This window comes from Homalodisca vitripennis, chromosome 1 (genome assembly GCF_021130785.1).
Source record: "Homalodisca vitripennis isolate AUS2020 chromosome 1, UT_GWSS_2.1, whole genome shotgun sequence".
In the NCBI taxonomy this organism is placed as follows: domain Eukaryota; kingdom Metazoa; phylum Arthropoda; class Insecta; order Hemiptera; family Cicadellidae; genus Homalodisca; species Homalodisca vitripennis.
Genome location: NC_060207.1, coordinates 176,749,731 through 176,770,505, shown reverse-complemented (window position 1 = coordinate 176,770,505; position 20,775 = coordinate 176,749,731). Strand labels below are relative to the sequence as shown.

General features: G+C 31.9%; 1 protein-coding gene across 4 annotated transcripts in view; it reads right to left on the bottom strand.

The window, feature by feature from the left end:
* Positions 1-20,775, bottom strand: part of LOC124352764 (nucleolysin TIAR-like) — a 975,428-nt gene that overhangs the window by 484,279 nt on the left and 470,374 nt on the right. Inside the window, exon 1 of one of the 4 annotated variants that reach the window (XM_046802427.1) lies at positions 19,589-19,813. The exons of the other annotated variants lie outside the window; for them this stretch is intronic. Coding sequence (XP_046658383.1) covers positions 19,589-19,730 — 142 coding nt within the window. The 5' untranslated portion in view covers positions 19,731-19,813. Of the gene's footprint in view, positions 1-19,588; positions 19,814-20,775 lie in introns of those variants that run through there. 4 annotated transcript variants of the gene reach the window in all.

The following is a 20,775-nucleotide window of genomic DNA, read 5'->3' as shown; positions in this document are numbered from 1 at the left end:
CCGCCTGCCCCGGCATGGCGCGGCGTCGGCATCCTGCCAATGCCAACCTTCCATCCTCTAACCCTCTTATAAACCAATTCCATCGTCTAGTACCAGATGAAGAATTCTTCGATTAGTTGAAGACATTTCATACTTGTTGAAAAAGAATAGCTTAATCAATTCCTGTGACATTAAATTTATTAAACACTCACTATAAGACATTATAAAATAAATCTAGTGGAATGGACAGAAACATACTAAAAAGCTCGGAAAAATAATTCTAATCATTGGAAAAACATCGATATACAGAAAACGGTCGTTGCTTTGTAATGAGTAGTTCGGGCAGCTGAGGTGTGTATTATGATATATTTAAAAGCATTTGAACAATTCTAAATTACTATTGGTTTGCAAATAATTGTTTAATACCTTTTAGTAACACAGTGAAGATCAATTATGTTCTTCTAAACAATTTTTCCAGACCTATATGTTTATTTTAACATGAAAATATAGATGAGCGATCCCTTTTATATTAAGTAAACAAAGCTGACAGAATGAAATATAATCTACAATTTATTTAATTTTAAATTTATTTGGGTTTAAATAAATAAAATAATAAGAAGTAGATGTGCAAATAAAATTATTTTTAACTGTAAAATTAATTAACATTACTTTGAACGAATAATTTTATTGTGCTTACTTAAACAGAAAATAATTACAATCAAATACACAAAAGTTACCACATTACGAATTATGAAAATATAAAATTTATAAGAAACGTTAACTGTTTTTAAATTCATCCGCACCTTATTTTATTTGATAATGGTGAATACAAAAATACTTAAAAGATAAAAACAATACATATTTAACATGTGTATAATATCGGTTACTGAATCAAGTGATAAGAAACGACAACTATAATTGAAACTATTAATCGCCAACCATGTTATTGTAATGACATGAACATATAATTTAAAAAAAAATACATTTAACCAAATATTATAGGAGATCTAATATATCAAAATATATTGAAATTAAACTGGAGAAAACGCAGAAACATATAAAAACACATAATTATTAACATCATTGTTAGTTACATCATAGCTGCCGAGTAAGCTGTTAAAAGCTGTTTTTACTCACATGTTAACATGTTCTTCACTTCCCTAAACATTATCTGAGTAAAACAATAATTCATTTTAGTATTTTTAAGGCAACAGTCAAATTCTTTAGATAAAGCAAACTTTAAAATAGTTTAATCTATTAATGTATTAGAAAACCTTTAAGCATAAAATATACAACTGTCATATACTTAGTATAATCTTAACATTTCTCAGTTCTCGTCATATGCATATTTCAACTTAATAAACATTTACATGATCCTGTCAGTTGTTCAAATATTAAATTAATCTATTCAGTAAAGCGTGCATTCCTTGTAAAAAAGTTAGTTGCATGCTGTCTGTCATATTTACTGAAAATTATGATTTACATCAATTTATAATGTATTATGGAAATAAAATACAGAGTTTGTTACATATTATAGTTATATAAAGAAACTATGAAGTACTCGGAGAGTATGATAAAAAAATTCTAATAGATAATTCATTGTAATGTACACTAATATCTCATTTTAAAAAATCCGGCAATCATATCGAGAAATCAAAAGTGTTACGATTAGAGTGTTAAATAAGGTAATATTTCCAGATATTCAAAAGTGTATGTTTTTTTGGTGTATTATTTCCAAGTAATAATGTGGGTAATTTATGCCTAATAATAAGACCTGCTCTAACTCGTAACTTACTTACCGGCTGGAAGTAAAAAAGAAATAAGATTTATGTTGAAATTGCACGGGAAAGAAGATGCAAATTGCCCCATGTGGCGAGAATTACTGCAGTAGGGATCAAACTTCAAACGGCGCTGCGCTTGGCTTTGAGTATTTCCTTCTTTGAAGACAAGAAATAAGTGGGAAAAGCTATAGGTTGTGTATTTTTGTAGCTCAGTTAATATTTTTTCGACTATACGTTTGGCTGTACTTACGCATGCACATATCGTATGTAATGTAGCAAATACAATGTTATTTACCACCAAATATTTATTTAATTGGGTTACTTCTAAAATTTTGTAACGTGTTTTTTTTTTAATTAAAAATTGGTGCTGTAAAAGGAATGTGAAACGACTAATTGAATACAAAACAGATAACATTACACCTTAATTAAATTTACTCCGGATAATTGCTGAATTCGTACTTAATTCACTGGAATTGTCTCAGGGGCGCGGAAGGTCGGATTGTTAGTTCGGAAGGGACGCCACGATTTACAGGATACTCTGGGACCTGGTGTCCTGCCAGGCCGCTCGACCAATCAGATTTAGTGCAGTGACGTCACAGTCGACCACGACGACACCTAGTGCAGTTATTTACAACCAATATATTCACTTATCCGAACTTTATTGGAACGGACTTGGAGGACTAACCGCAACAATAATGTAATATTTGGCCGGCCAGGCATTATTGGATCACTTGGAGACTCGCCATCGCGATGACGTGGGTTTTAATTGGTACGCGAGGATGGAAACAATTTTATCAACGAGCGTTACCTGAATTCCAGGAACGACTGATATGCATTCTAATAATGAAGTTCAGTATCGTATGAGGTTAAATGGATTTATTATTGTTCTAAACAGCATATCAGATCAGTTAAATAATTATGATATATAAATATTAGAAAAATAAACGTAAAAAAGTAGTAGTCTCAACGTTTTAAATTACGTACATATTGAATGATACGCTTTATAAAAGAAGAAGATGATTATAAAAGTTTCATTATTCATAGAGAGTAAAACAGAGCTGCTAGATTCAAAAGGGCAACTCTATTCTTTCAAAGTAAATTAAATTGCATCATTTTAGAGGCAAAGCCTTTCTGAATTAAGAGGTTATAAACTGTCTCTAACTTCCAGTTATGCTCCCTAGACTAGAAATTTTGCCCATAAATGATTTGGACTCCAAATAGAAAACCTAGACAATTTCCTCGTGATATAGGTTTCTTGAGGTAAACTTCAAAATTAATTTGGAAAAACAAGGTTATTAAAATTTGTTGAATTTAATGATAAACGTGTAATTTAGTGTTTTGTATATCAATTAGCATAACTAATGTAAAAGGAGGAGAAAAAATAATGGAGATAGTAACTATAGTAAAATTATTAGGAATATTTTTAGAATTGGATGTTGGTTATTGTTATTATTAATGTAAATAATGAGAAGTTACTGGAATAAGGCATTGAGTCAAATTCGACTTGGTTAATAATTATTGTTAATAACTATTTTTGTAGAGAATAAGTAACTGACTCTCTGTTTCTCTTGTATATGTAATGTGGTGGATGTCATATTGTTCATAAATTAAAAATATTGTCAATTTAGACTTGTGAATGGTTAAGTGGCTACAATTATAATATATCCCCACTTCACCATACTGTGAGTACCTCCAGGTGGGAATGACCGGTCGCACAAGTACGGAGGGGTGTCCGCTAATTTATGCGCATATCACTATGTCAATGAAGTGTGTGCCTTACATGACCAGCTGGCCAGCTCCAGGCCCTTTGTCCTGGAGCCATTGTCTGCAATTAACCCTAAACTCCCCCTACCGCCCCTCGCACATACATTAGTGTATCACCGATACGGGTATAGGTCCGGAAGTGGGAGGAACTCAGAGGTTATATTCTAAATAGCTTAAATCTTAATTTCGCATGACTTATAACCGTACATTAATTAAAACAAAAATTGCGCTTCAGACTTCAAATTTAGTACTATGGTAATCTGCAGAACACAACATTTATCAGTTATTTTGAGGATTAAATTACCAAAATTATTTGTAACTACCCCATTTTTAATACAGTAATAGCCCACACGTACCACGTAGTAGCGTATACGAGTCTCGTATATGATAGCACTTAATTCATAAGTATTTATTCAATGTCTACTTTTATATATATATATATATATATATATATATATATATATATATATATATATATATATATATAAGTAGACATTGAATAAATACTTCATTGAATAAAATATATATATATATATATATATATATATATATATATATATATATATATATATATATATTAGTAAACCGATTATTTCCACCACAGTGCACAATAACAACCAAAGCAGTTTTTATACCAAGTTTTACGTTTACCTGTGACAAAAATTTAACCATCTTTAACTATAGTAACCGTGAAATTTTTTTTAACATTTTTGAATGTTTTTAATTTACAGAGAGGGTTGTACAAATTCTGGTCAATGAAGAAAAAGAATTGTACATTACATACATAATTGGGATATATGTCCACCATCTCTTAAAATACACTTCGATAACAAACAAAAATGAAAGGTTCTTTTTATCTGAATAAAAAAACCATTTTATTGAATATTTTCAATGTGTTTCAAAACGTACATGTCATAAGCGGCAAAATTTATGAGTCAATAAAGTATTATAATCGGAACATTTAAGGTCTTGTTTTGGATTTATTATATTTAACGATCCAAAATAGCTAAGCAACTAAAAACAAATATTTCGGATGTACAAAAATGTTTACATGTTTTTCAGCACAATCAAAAGGAATCTTGTTTATGATATTGAAGGAACTCTTTATTTATCCTCATTTGGTAGAAAGGTAAATTGTAATAAAACTACTTTCTTATATATGCCAATACGCTTTCTTTCATGTGTCGAAAAAAATCAACCTCAGTAGGCTAATAGAGTCAAAACGTGTTCTGTACAAAAAGTTTACTTGTAGAGCGTGAATATCCTTACATTAAAGTGACAATCATCGTAAACCCGTGTATATTTACAGAAAGCAAAACTATCGATTACAAAGAGCCGGGGTTTGTCCTTCGCAATGGATACGGAGTCATGACATATTTCTTAGTATCAATTAATAGAACAGGGAATAGTAGTATTCTTTACAAATATAAGGACTTGTCAATATCCTTGAATTAGCTCTTTAGTACTACTGCTGCTGAAATTCTTGAATAACACAAGTTATACAAATACAAGAGGTCTTTGCAATTAGTCCAATCTGGCCATGCGTTATGGTTAAGAAGTCGCCTAGATAATCCGTTGTATTGATCCCTGATTGGGTATTAAGTAACGACTTCATAATAAACCTAACTGTAGTAAGATTTTTATAATTGAGATTCGAATTGAACAGAACTGATCTAAATTCGTTAAAGGTAAAGTTTGACCTGTTGAGCAAAAATAAGTGTAAAATCTCAACACATTATGAATCCGTTATTCAATAACAGAGTTGGATGTATTTACATAATAACATTAGAGGGTGGTGCACTGAAATAAAAACACCAAGTACATTATTTATCCCCTCGATATCTTGACAAATGGATATCCCTCCCTCCTAGGAAACGTGATAGACAGTAATTCAAGATGGATGTAAACCTAATATACAAAAGTACGGTCGGTTTGCGAGATCGAGTGCCGGTATGTCGCAGTATGAATGCCGGGTATGTGTACACGGGGATGAGGAATATGTGGTGGGCCAGGGAGGGGAGGGGACGCACTCATGTTTGCGCACCTGAGACGTTACTCGGTGGATAAACTAAATTATACCGTTAAAATAGAACTGCCACGGCATACACAATTAGGTCTTTCTGCCTTACCACAACATCTCCCGCATTAAAATCCTCCCCACAGCGTCTTATTACTCTCTCGTTATTCAATTATGTTCGAGCTGCGGACCCCTCGGATCCTTCCTCCTATTCCCCTTTCACCGGTCGGCCATCCTAATTACCTTCCTTTGAACTCAGAGATATATTCTTTGTCTTATTACCTGTGACACGTCTGGTATAGCTGTTCTCCGACCAATCACCCTCGGGCATCAGTTGCGTCAAGGAGCTGTCTCACATTCAGTAATGCTTGAATAAACCCGGATGTGTCATACCTGTGACACGCCTGGTATTTATGCTCCAAGACTAATCAGTTTTGGACAGCTTATAGTTACGTTGTATTGGTAAAGGAAACAGAGTTAAAAGGCAATAACCAAAAAACAGTGGACAAAAACATTATTTTTTATACTAATACTTGAATCATTTAAATTATTTATACTTATTTCACTAACTCACTTTGTGAAGGGGCTGAGAATCCCAAGCCCTTAAGAGCCCAGATTTCAAAGCGGAAGTACTGCCCTATTGTGTAAATACTGTGCATACTACTGTGCCCATATAGGTACATTGGCTGTTATGGGTTAGTGGTAACAAATTCTGCATTTTCAAACGGTGACTACGCCATACACTGTAAAAGGTCTACGATAAATTGTGCGATCATTCATACATGTCATGTACATACAATATCTTTTCTACCATCTACGCTGGATGTTTTGTTACGCTCAGCTAATAAAGATCAAGTAAAAGTACTCGTTTTATTATATGACTTCTAATATAATGCAAAACCAGTAAGCTCTTAGCTAAAACAAACCATGAAATACTCGTAATTGCGAATTGATCAAACTACACTCACAATATCTATCCAATTACAATGTTGTGCAACAATATTAAAATTAATCTTGTAGTAAGGAACATGGGAAATCTAGACTTGCCTAAATAATATAATAAATAGATCTTATATTATCTGCGATTGTACAGCATTTAATATTTTTGCATATATTGAAACGGTAAATTCATTGATATCTAAATAACTCGATGTTGCAAAGATCACAAATAGAGGTAGGAAATCATTTATGTATATATATATATATATATATATATATATATATATATATATATATATGTGTGTTCGGTAATGTATAAATTTAGTAGACACCTTTTTCCGTCGCCATGCTTAATACACTTAAAGCTTGTATATAACATAGGTTATACTCCGTTATAATTCTAACAGGGAATGTTTAAATACCAGTAGAGGATCTGAGTATTCGGTAAATAGTCCTACGAAATAACTTTTCTAAGTTTTATCACCTTTTGTGATTAATATCATCATGTAAATGATTTTGATAATATAAATTTACTCATGGAAAATACATATAGCTGCCAAATACAACAAAAGTGCACCTACCTACTTGAAATTGTATGAAGATAATTTCATGGTTACTATGGTTACAGATGGTTAAATTTTTGTCACAGGTAAACGTAAAACTTGGTATAAAAACTGCTTTAGTTGTTATTGTGCACTGTGGTGGAAATAATCGGTTTACTAATATTATATATAATATATAAGTAGAGATTGAATAAATACTTATGAATTAAGTGTTATCATATACGAGACTCGTATACGCTACTACGTGGTACGTGTGGGCTATTACTATAAGTACTGAGTCATTCATTAAATTTTAAGTAACAAATCTTATTATAATTACCATTCCTTTTACCCTCCTTTTATGTTCTTTAGATAAGAAATAATGAATATTAACTACTCAAATTTTACTTCAGACCATTGACTATGTTCCCTTTGACAGCTATAGATTTTTTAAGCATCAATTTGGAATGTTTTATATAATTTTTGTAACAGCCAACGTTTCAAAATAAACAGTATTCATGAAAAATGTTTTATTTGTTTAGAAAAAAACATGTATAAACCAATAAATTTGTTTTCTTTTGAAAATATGTGTTCTTAATTCCTGTTGATTTCAAAAAGACTCCCAGCATAAACATTGATTGTGATCCATCCAGCACTCAGTGTAAGTTGGACAAACGTCTCCTAAGCACGGTCAAGCAAGTCGTTTATAAACAGCTTATTGCGTGCTAACTAAGTTTTATGGTAATAGTAATGGCTTACCGTGTCGGGTTTAACTAAGAGGAAGAATTTAATTGGAAGTTACGGGCCTGAAGGACCAACATTGTCTGAGCACACCGAAATACTTCACTACGGGAAGTGCATTTTTATAAATTACGAAAGTTTAATTTCTTTACTGAACAGTAAATTTGTATAATAGATTATTGTACAGTATACATGTTGTATATTAGCCAACGTCACAGTTTATATTAAAAACGTTCAATAATAGTGCTTTTTCATAAATATGTATAATACGATCAGAACAAATTTTATTCCAAATAATGCACAATCTGTTCAAATTTATGAACATAATATGGTTTTTAAACTACAGTATTTATTTATTTACAGAAAATCCATTCCCTAATTCCAAAAACATTAAAGACATTTAAATAACTTCAATTAAGTTTTTTATTATGTAAAAACCTTATGAGTTTTTAACTCTTATCTTATTAGAGATACAATCATATTTTTCGTACAGAGTAATTATTTTTAAATATAAATAAAATGCACATATATAAATACTTTAATTATTATGAATATTAACTATTGATTATATAGTTTTCAATTTATGTTATTAAAAGTTTAAATTTGCGAATTTTTAAAGAGAAATCTTTCTACACCAATATCATTTAATCGATACAACGGAACGTACTTAAACTGTAGAAGTCAAATCTAATCCTAATTATGTAGTATTCTGACGTTCAAGGATACCCACTTCTTGAGACTGGTACTAACATTATAAGACTAAATACAACACACACGCACGCACGCACATATATACCAATACACCACAGAGCCTTTAGTGTTTACAATTAAATTATTTTGTATTTGGCCGTTTCTGTCACAAATGTGATTAAGTACCAAAGTAACATATATTCGAAAGTCCACATTCCTGTCAAACAACTTAACATTAATTGAATTTGTTTAAACACAAATAGCCTAATTTAATTAGAATAGAGATTGAATGACAAAAAGTTTTCCTCCACCGGGACTTGAACCCGAGTCTCTCATTTCGGGGTGAGTATGCTACCACTACATCGTAGTCTTCCCGCTTCAATCACTTTCATTTCGGATCGCGTAGTAGTTAAATAGTTAGTGTTTCACATCGCGGCTATTTTTGGGGAGAAACCTAGAGCAAGATTTTCGCTAGAGCTCTTGGTGTCCTTTAGTACTATATTGTTCAGTCCAAAACCATCAATGCTCGTTTTACCTTTTTCCATCTACTATTCTCTTTTTTGTCTTTTGTACATTTTTCCCATTTACGTTGTTGGCCATGTGAAAAATATAATTGCTCACTTGGGTGCATTATGGAACTTTTAAAATGTACAATCGACAGGACTGGATACGTTGAGAATAGCATGCGATGCACGCTAAGTCTAAGTTTGGCATGCATTTACCCTGCATTTTTATGGCGCTCTCAATTACCAAGAAAAATCAAAAGAAAATTATACAAATTCGATTCCATCTCCATTCGAAGTTCTTCTTTACCTTTAACTTGATCTACGTTTCCTGTAAAAGTTGTTATTTTAGGTCATTCTTCTTACGTCGTGGCGTGCTGCAATTAGTGTAAATCTTTCTTTGATATGGATTATCACGAGTAGGCCTACTCAATTGATAATTGCTCTATCCTAAGCTAAATAAGCTTTCTTAAAAAGGTTGAACAGGACTTGCACGACACAGAGGATATCCTCTCTTTAACTTAGATTATACTACATTTAGAAATGGCATGAGGACTCCCAGTGCCCAGCGCGTAACCTTAAGTCTCAAGCAGTTAAGCGGAACATGTAAAACATACTAGAGACACAGAAATGTCCTTTAACTCGGATATAAACTGATTAAATATAATATCTCAATAACACCTATTATGAAATGATCTCGTGAAAATTGCTAATGATATAAAAAAATAGAGCTTTAATTCCAGTATATTCTATTTACTACTACTTTAAATACACTATTTAACAAAAGCTCGCAAACCGCTATTAAAATATGCTTATCGAAACGTGGAAACTGCATAGTTACGCTTCACAAGACATTTTAAGAAGTTCACTTCGCACGCATAAGCAGTTATCTTAATATGGTAAGAAAGTAACGGTCCATAGAGGCTCGAAGGCCAATATGAGGACCATAACTTTGACCACGACCAATAACGCACAGCTGTTGATATTCCTTCAGTTTCAATGTTACAAATTGCGCGACGGGATTTTTATTGTATAGGGTAACCAAACTGTTTGATTCATTCATTCTCTTGGCATGTTAGTTGTGATATTGTTTAGGATGATTACTTAGCTTGGATACTTAGCGAATAGTTCCTGCTTTGAGTATGTATATAGTTTAGAAAGACACATGCTTGTCATGTGGTTTGTATGATTAATATTGAGTATAACACTGTAAGACATTTTTTGTATAATTTCGTTTTATAATTTGTTATTTAGGATTAAGTATGTACAGAGTATAACTTTGCACATAAAAAATATACTCGAATTATAAGGATACCACAGCTATGTGACTATTGCAATCATATTATAAAATGCTTTTCGTATCTTATATTAATATGCAATGTTTCATTTATAATATATGAAACATAAGATTTGATTGTGATCAAAATGTCTATAGTTTTTGCACGAGTCTAAGATAAGTTCGTAAGCCAAACTGGCTTATTAAGTAAGGTAATTTAAAGTGATTTATCAGTTATATAATATATAATATGTATATATAATATAAGGAGTTATAACTCCTTATATTAATTTATACTATAATATTTTACATAGTCGCATTCATAATTTCTTTATTTGCACATGAAAGCAAAATTAGGGCCGCATAGCCCTTTCTTACCTTTTAACTCTAAAAATCGAACTACTAAACAAATAAATAAATAAATCTCGTAAAAAATCACTAACTAAAACTTGGCTACTGTTTTTAAATAATTTCAAAATTAAATTAAAAACTAAAAATAATATTTGGGTCTACTATGCAAATAACATACATTAGATTAAAAACAAAATATATTTTAAACGTACTCACTTGGTCACTTATTCCACCTTCTACATCATTCATTTATATCGGAAAATAAAAAGTAAAATGTAAAGGAGATCAGAACTATTGTACATATCCCATTTTACTTTCTTAAATTTTCAAAGTGTTACAACTATATATCTGACATTAAATACTGTCGAGGAAAATTAAATGGTTAATTATAGACCAATTTACATCTTTGTTTTTTTTCTTTAGATATATATATATATATATATATATATATATATATATATTTAGAGATACGATTATCAACCATACATATTTTTTACCTGTGCGATAGCATTCGCTATAGAATTGTGCGTTTGAAATACAACATTCCTTAGTTTATTTGAAATCTAGTACGAAGGTAGTACACACATATAGTTTGGAATTTATGTTAAGAAACTACTACAAAACACTTTTCTAAGATTTAGTGGATTCCAAGATTATTGTTAAAAATTTGATTTAACCTTTCATCCGAATATTATGGAAGGAGCATTGACTTAAATCTAATTACATTAAAAAGAAATATTTTAAAACAATTATAAACGTAAAGAGATTATTTATTTACATCACAAAATAATTTATTTATAATCGAGTCATCGAGTCGGTTGTTTATTCTTAGGAAAACAGGATTCTCTACAGGATTCTTAGATCCTTCGACATATAATTATAGTTGAGCTGTCGCGAATCACCCTCCGTGTAAGTGAGGGCGGCTGCAACGCCAACGCCAGGTGCTACAACAGCTGACTGGGCAGGTGCTACTCATCAGCTGATCGCTACCTGGGATAAGCTGTACGCACGGGGTAGAATTTTGTTGTATCCAAATCTGGAAATCCTGTCTTCAAAGATAAAACCATGTACACAAATATGTACGTCCGACACTAGGTCAAAATGGAACGGTTCGCATTAATACCACAATTAAAAATTCCGTAACTTCTCAACCCATCCGCTGAAGAACTTCCTACTGTACCTTGTAAATGTGGTCAGAGCCTTGGTTTTCCGTTAAAATATCACTAATTTTCAAGACCAGGGTGCCGAACACTCGTGACATGTTCACTAAGGAACCTCAGCAGCTTTGATGAGACACTTCTCTGACGAAGATCAGCATAAAGCTTGGTATCCAATTCAACAGTTACTCGTCCATGCGTTTAACTACTTTTAGTAATTCGACACTTCAGGTTTTGCAGTGAATGCCTAACTTTAGTTGCCTAAGCACGTAATCGTGCTTAGCAATTAAACCTGCACCCACTCAATCTTTGCACGCCTTTCATAATAAACTTACCTTTTCAGGCATTCGAATGCTTTCATATTAAAGTAACTGGTTATATATTTCTGATTTACAGTGACATGTGAATTGTCACATAGCATATATTTTAGAACCTCTACGTTCTAATTGCGCCATTCCTAGGAACTAAGGTAATTTGAAGGAACGTGTTTCAACAGTATTTTTTTATAAAGCTAAGTCGCATTAACAAGCATTGTTAACGTTTTTTCATACGCCACCTAAAGATAAAATCTTTGATTTTTATCTATTAAAAGCAATGCAAATTTGTCAACGGATGAAACTAGGATGAATAATAAGAAGAAAGAAACCCAAAGCACTTCCTTTAAAATGCTGACCATCCTGAAGCCAGCCTTGCGTATAACGTATTTACGAGTATTTATCTTTGTTTAAAAAGAGTAGCTCATTCGCTTTCACCCACGTCCAAATCTTTTAACCAGTAATATCTTTAGTATTGTTATATTTCTAAAGAAAATTATTTTTATGTATATGTTGAAATCCCCTTCTGATATTGTTCACCTGTTCTGAGAATGTCTACCTCAGGAACCTCATCTACCTCGACAGCAATGTTGGTATTCTTCCTTAGTACAAGGGCGCGGAAGGTCTTCTCACCAGTATATTTCTGAACCACCGGTTTATTTCGCATTTGCTGGTGTAACGAATTATAAAATTAAATTTTCATTATACGTTTGAAATACGTCAGCTCTTCAATGCTTCTTTTACTAATTTCGGCACTTTAAAAAAAATAGTTTGTTATCATTTTGATTTATTCTATACAGGCGTATTACAATATGTAAAGAAAATTAGGAATACATAAAATTGAACAATAAAACTGAAAACTTCAAGACCTACATGAAGCATGAATAGTATTATGTACATGTTTGAGCAAATATTGTCTCGCTCAAAATCTCTCCATGACAGGAATATTATGAGGCAATCTTTCAAAATTAAAGAAATTATTTAATCGTGCGTTTAAAAGATCCACTCCAAAAAATTAAAATAAATAATGTTAATATCCATAGTAATGTGCATGGGTATTATTGGTTTTGTAATCGAAGCATATTAAAATTTTAAATTTAATTTTCCTCCCTTCAAATATCTCTTCTTTGGAGCAGGTCAAAATATAGATATTTTTTTGGGGTAAAGAATAAGATTCCTGGTAGTTAAATATAATTGATGTAACCACTTATGCGTTGTATTGTGAGACGTACGTATTGACGTAAATTGTTCGAAAAAACTGTAAAGTGGCTTTACTTGCACTCAGTTCATTTTAGCATGATAAAAAGTATTATTTGAAATGGAAAATATCCACAAAGCAATAAAGTAAATATAGTGGCAATAATACGATATTTTGGAACTTCTCAATATTTGATAAGACATCATTTACTATATTTTGTGCTTGAAAACCACAGAATAAAGACATTTTTAATAAATAGACTTAATATCCAATTAGGTAGAAAACATGTATGGGTGGAGTTCTCCGTATTTCTTTAGATTTTGTGATATGTTTGCAATCAGAACGGGTCGAAATACTCATGGCAGTAATTTAGGTGTGGATCCAGGCGCGAAATACAAACAAAAATCGCCGGAAGCTAACGGAACATCATGAAATGTGAAAACAGTGACCGGGCGGTCCCCAGCATTGTGTGGTTCTCTGTGGCTCTGTGTTTTTATCCAACAGCTATTTATTACTTCCAACATAAAAACAAACAATGCACCTTGAAAAAAGGATGAAATAGCTAAAATATAGTGTAATGACGATATATATATATATTTTTAATAAGTATTTCTTTAAGGAGAGGCCAGCTTTGTCTGTGTCACTGGCGTGTGCGAGGAAAAAGATTAAAAAAGGTTAAAGTAGCGCAATAGATTTGGATTCAGAAAATATGTTTTATGTTGAATTCATAACTTTTTCAGATTATTTCGCTGATTGTAGAAATGGTATAAAATTGTTTAATAATACCTCAAATTACAACTTAAAAATATTTCTAATCAGGTCTAAATAAAAATGGCTGAAGATACAAATATGGAATGTTTTATATTTGCTCATAAGTTATAGCTTCATAAAGTGGAAAATTTTAATTTTATTTAGCTCAAGGAAATCATATTTATTATTATATATAATATATGAAATAATTGATTTTAAAAACATTTTTCTTAGAGAAGTAAATTTTGTTTAAATAATAAAACACGAAACTAGTTAGAGGTATAACTCATTCACACGCTTTTAAAATACCTTTTCGTTTTTTCTTTTTTAGGCTTGATTATAATTAGCCTATATTTCTTCCTTTTAATGGCTGTAATTTTACCTCCATTAATAAAATAATTTTTACTCTTCATGTATTCAGGGAAGATATCTTAAAAAGCCATGAATTGAATATAAAAGTCATTTTCAAACCCAAAAATAGATTGCACCACCTTAAGCTCAACAAGTACCGATAAAAATTCTAAGCAAAGACAGAATTCGAACCCATCTCTCTCAGATCCAAACTCCGACGCCTTAGATTGTGACCCGCATTTATATAAAGATAAATTATAGTCTTGTACAAATGGTACCCGATAATATTAAGGGTGTGTTATTGTACTGAAATTAGTTTCTTCGTTACGCAAGTTGTTCTATGTACAAAGTTTTAAAATGGTGTTTTCATTTTAGCACTAGTGTGATTGTACATTATACCTTGCGATGACGTATATACGTCTTATATTTTTTCCGTAGTAGTTTACTCATAATATTCTCCAATTTTTGTTATTTTCATAAACATACAAAATCATACTAATCCCCAATTATAGTTTTGTTGCGAAAAAGGTTTGATCAACAAGATAATTCTTTAAAACCATGCATTTTTGCATATAATGTCCAAGTAGTGCTTTTTTGTTTTACTCTATGCATGCACCAAATACAGTACAGTTTGAGAAGAAAATTACTTGCAAATTCTAGTATAAATTTTAAAGTTACCGCTAACAATATATTATCATGTTGTAAAATTGTTTTTACTTAGGATGCATTCCAAACTAAACTAAATAATTTTTTAAGTTATATATTTAATGGAAGTTTTGTTAGTTTAAATATTTTTGATACTTGACCATTCAAATATTACACTTACACAGACACATCTTTGCTTAAATAAGTAATTAGTAGTGCAAAGATTCTGTTAATTATTATATTACCTATTTATGCTGAAATATATTTTCCTCATACAATTATATCCCGGATACAATACATACAAATACACGAGATTCAGCAACCGTAACTTTATAAGCCTGTTAGTTGGCTTGTGCTAAATAAAAGCGTGAAATTAATTATTACTGGTTTAATTTGGTCAAGTTCATTGGACTTTGCATATCCAGTAATCAATGGCGTTGTTTAGATTAATATAATAATATTATCGGCTTACCTGTAGGTCTGATTAAAAACGAACTATATTTTGTAGATAATTCCGTCCAAAGCCATCAAAGTTAATTCCAACGGCATGGTACATAGTTTGTTTATTTTTGTCACGTCTATAATAATTACTGATCTTTTTATGTGTGACATTCAAATAAAATTAAATAGTAATATTCCTCGCAATTTTCTATATTGAAACATTACGGACAAAATTTATGAACGTAAATATTCGTAGGTTATCCAATACACTATTATCGTATTTCTATATCAGTCAAAAGTTATTCTTGTTCGTGTTATAATTGATTTTGTAAATAAACAAATTACGCAAATCGGCTCAAAATAAGAGCTAACATTTATTACACGAGTACTATGCAGGTTCTATTCTCTACTTCAGCACAGTAATTTTACTTTGCCCATATATAATTATACATGCAGTTAGGCCACAAAATTATAACCCGTGAATGCTCTACACGTTATCTTCTTAATACAGACTACATTCCCTATAATGCACCAATAAACACATTCTCTTTCGGAAGGTGCAACGGTAACAATAACGTTTCAAATGACTCCAGCTCTATTTTTCCAGGTTGGAAGCGTTTATTTGTCTAATCCTTGCATATGGCAGTTCCCAGCCGTTTCAAAACATAGTCTGGCTGCCGGTATTTGTTGCGGGATGAACTAAATACCGGCTTTGCCGGCCTGGTGGCGGGTATTGACGTTCGGCTGGTTTGTTTTCGCACTTAATCGTTTCCGCTGCGGAAACGTTTTCCGGCAAAACCATTTGTTAAAACCTTTTCACGCTTTTCGTTTTACCTGCTTTTCATTCTTATAGAACAAAAGGAAATGGCTCAATTTAATGAATAACTGATAACGGAGCATGACAGAAGGACATTCGATTAAACACTTACATATTTAAATGTTTACACCGTTAAACATTTTATAAAATGTATTGGAGATAAGATTCCTTCGGATGAATAAAGCACTTACTTGTACTTTGTTAAAATCGCAAAATTTCAAGCAATTATTAAATATTGTTCACAAATTAACTGGTTTCTAATCAGACGAAAGCAGATAGTCAAGGATTTTCCGCAGCATACATAGTTTATCAATCACAGAACTTTAAAATACTTATATTTCTAAAACATTGTGAACGAAACAGTGTAACATAGTTTTTTAACTGTATACACAATATATACGGTTCAACCTAAATTGAATTCGGAGATGATCACACTTTCTAAGTTGCATTTTATAAAACATTTTAGACATGATTTCAGGCAGTCACACAAATTACTACGGAAACTATACATGTTAGAATGAACTAAATTAGATTATACCTGCGTTAAAGTCCATGTTTTTCTAAGAAAATTTACTAGGGAATAGTATACTTTTAATATATACGTGTTGGGTGTATTTCTCACTTACGAAATTGAAAATACTATCAAAATAATTTGAGTCAATAATTTTAAACATACTGTCTTAATTGTACTGTACACCTATTTTTTCATTCCAACACAATATGTAATACATTTTTGTAATTGATAATGTTTTATCATTTTTGTTTGTTTTTGTAGTGAATAATTACAATCTTTCGCCTAAAAAATGAAAGATGAACTTTCAGGTTTTTTGGCCTATTACAAAAAGATGTGATCAATACGAGTTATTTTAGATATTTGTAGTAATTTATATACATTAATTACATTTAAATATTTGTAAGTAATAAGCTACAGTTCTACATGTTTTGCTACTAAAATAAATTTTCAGCAACAACTATGTTAAATCTTTGGGCCGGGTAGTTTTTACATACAGCATTGAGGAGAATGATTTTGAAACATCGCGAACAAAGATCATTCTAAGTTCTAAGGATATGATCCCAGTTTTGTTGAATACATTTTAGTCTCTCCATTTCCTTGATACAGTAGGGCTACTTACAGCAGAGTGCGACGTTGTACTGAAGTGAAAGTTCAAGTCCTTTCCACATATATTACTCGAGTGCACTCAGGACACGGAGTCTCTAGGAAAGTTACGATTCCCTGAATAATTCAACAGTTATGACAGTTGCATTGATCGTGTAACTAGGCCTTGATTCCCTTGAAAATGTTCAATCTCGTTGACACTTCCTACCAACATCCACTGTTCCATTGGTCATTTATTTAAAAACTATAGATAACTCATGTAACATATAAAAAAGTAACACGTTTAACACATATATTTGATTCTGTTGTTGTACGTATCAATGCATAAAGCGTTACGAGAATTAGTAAATGAAATTTACTTTTTAAGCTGTGCTCAAGATGCATTATAGTGTTTTACATTATACACATAATAGGACCAATATCAAGTTTGAAGTAACTGTTTTGTTACAGTGGCAGATATCCTAAAATTTTGATTGGTCGTTGTTAGTAGTTCTTTTTTTATTTTGTTTAAGGATTTATTAGAATTTACTATAACTATTTATAACACAACACGTGTCAATATCTACGTCTATTATGACGGAGTAATTATCTGACTGCATACATTTCTTCTTGCATATTTAAATACTTCTGAATACAAACCGTTCAAATTCCATACAAGGACAGTTGTATGATCAAAATTTTGCGAAACGCATTTATATCGACATGAACTTATTTTATTGATACCATTTTCGTATCAAATACTATTTTTTATAAAACGAGTTTACTAGTTTTACTTAAGTAACCATTTAAGAATTACAAATTACTGTGACAACAAAAATATCATATTTTGCTATCAGCAAAGTTTACGTAACCAATTAAACTGGAATGGTAACAAATAATAATAATAAGTACTTTTATTTTAATTGACAATTTTAAGCATTGAATTTAAAAAATCACAAATTTGAAGATAACTAAATTTGGCCTTCGTACTATCATTCACACATAACTGTAACGTTAGTACACTAAAATAGAGATAAAACAGATAATATATTTCTATATATATATATATATATAGTAATATCCAGAGCACTCTATACTAACTATTCTTTGGGATACGTAAGAAATAAATTACTATACTTATACTAGTACTAGTACTTCTATATGTTACACTTACAAACACAATAAACACAAATCGTGAAAAATATGAATTGACTTAACAAAACCGTATTATAAAAATGATAATTTGTTATGTTTTCTATAATTGGAAATTATCTGTCTGGCATGAACAACCTGTTGAAAATTTTACTAAGAGGTTAATCACAACATACAACTAATATTAATGTGATAAAGTAAATCTGAATAATAGTTAACATACATTTTGGCGTTATTATTTTATTTAAGCAATTATAACATTGAAACAATCATCGATAACCTGAAAACCATTCGAGATCACGATTTGTATGGAGTTGGATTTGAGTGAAAGTGGTGACCTAATAGTGCTATAAGGTTGATGTTTTACGATGAAAGTAAAAATTGAGGTACGTATGCTTTCTCCGTGGTGTTTGATCAACACAAATATGCAAGCCATGTGCATTATGAGCATTGTAATTCAATAAGTGATACATTACGTATGGGGTGTAAATTCTTTCACTTAGAATCACTGTATGCGCCAGTCTCCGGCTCTATTAGTAATCTAGGCCTAATTATCTTGGACTGATAACGCCGCAGTTATGGCTTATAAATAGGCGATTCTCACTCTCGAAAACAGAACCATAAATAAGCCGCTAAATCACGGTTATTACTTATCGATTCTTATCAGTGGCGGGAGTAACAATCGTTTTGCGTGAGGAACGCGAGCCAGTTTCATTGTTTCTTTCCGTCGAAACTAATAAAAATGCGCTGTTTCAGTGCCAGTTCAAACGTATTTTGTGTGAGCTTAATATCAATTGACTTCAAGTGAACAGAACAAGTTTTGTCGGTTTTGCAAAACCTCGTTTAATTTTTTTTTCTGATGCTTATATTACGTTAAGTATTTAGACATTTTAGCATTGTTTGCAAAATATGTCCATCTATGAGTGATCTTTGTATCAAGTTTATCTACTGAAGAAAGAGTGCGTTTCAACTGTCAGTAAATATATGCGATGTTTATTTTTGTTGTTGGAAATGTTCTAATAGGAACAATAATAGCCGGTTTCTGATTACTCTTTGTATGAATTGGTTTCGGGTGTAACTGTACCTGCTTTGTTGATGACCGTGGTGTTGTGGTTGAGCACAAACTTGGGTTCTAGCTTGGCAGGCTGAGCGACCGGGATGGGTCCTGGGTTGGTCATGGTGGTCATAGTGGCAGCTGGCATCATTAGGGTCGACATGGCCAACATGGTCCCCGTGTCACGGCACTCTGCTACTGTCTAAGTCCGGCGCGCGCGGAGCATGCTAGGGTCGGACCCGAGCTCGGCCTCGGTCCTCGACAGACTGAGGGGTGGCTGAGGAGCGCGCGACCTACTCGGGGTGGCGGACTTTCCCGAGCCCTCCCGGACTTTGCCGAACCCCGTCAGGGCGACTATTGTTACCGATGTCGGCATTTGCGTTGCGAGTTGCAGAACTGAAGGATGTTGTTTGTCTTACCCCCCGGAGCGATATGAACAACAATATTATCAGCCGCACAGTGTAACACTCATACGATAAAAAAAATCATTAATCTATATTCAAACTCGATAATATAGCTCTATTACTTATAAAGATATTTCTTTGCATTAGCTTATTAGCTAAGAAACAAGCAATTAGCAGATTTAAAAAGTTGTGCGCCAAAAACGAGGCCCTTATGGAACATACTCCATTCCCTAAAAGTTGTAAAACAATCATTGTTTATATTATACAAAAACAAAATAGTGTTTGTAGACACTTTCAATACAGTTTAGGCAATATAAAAATGTCGTATATTTTAGAAACAAACACGCTTTATAATACAAATCAAATTTTAAACCTTCAGAGTGGGAGGTAACATTTTATTCTCATTGAAAACAGACCGACTAGTTTGACATTTTTATTAATAGGAAAACTACTGATTTAAATTTATACTCATTATACACTTTAAATACTTACCTAATAACAGTTCACTGTTTCACCGTTATTTCAAATCAAATCTGAGGCGTTCAAATAAGGGATCAGTTCGAATAAAAACTACCAGCCTGCTTTAACTTATTCCATTCATTCAAATCGACGATTTGAAATTCCGCTTGGGGCGGATGAATTTCACTACGGTTTTCACTGGGTTAAGATTCAATGTAAACAGTGAGTGCTTTTGCATAAAACAAACTCTCTTCTGTGCTCGTTCCTCTGGTTTACAGACTTGACGTTAAAAAGTCTCTTACATCTGTTTGGCTTGTTTACATGTGTTGTGTTTTCCGTTGTTGGCGCAACTTA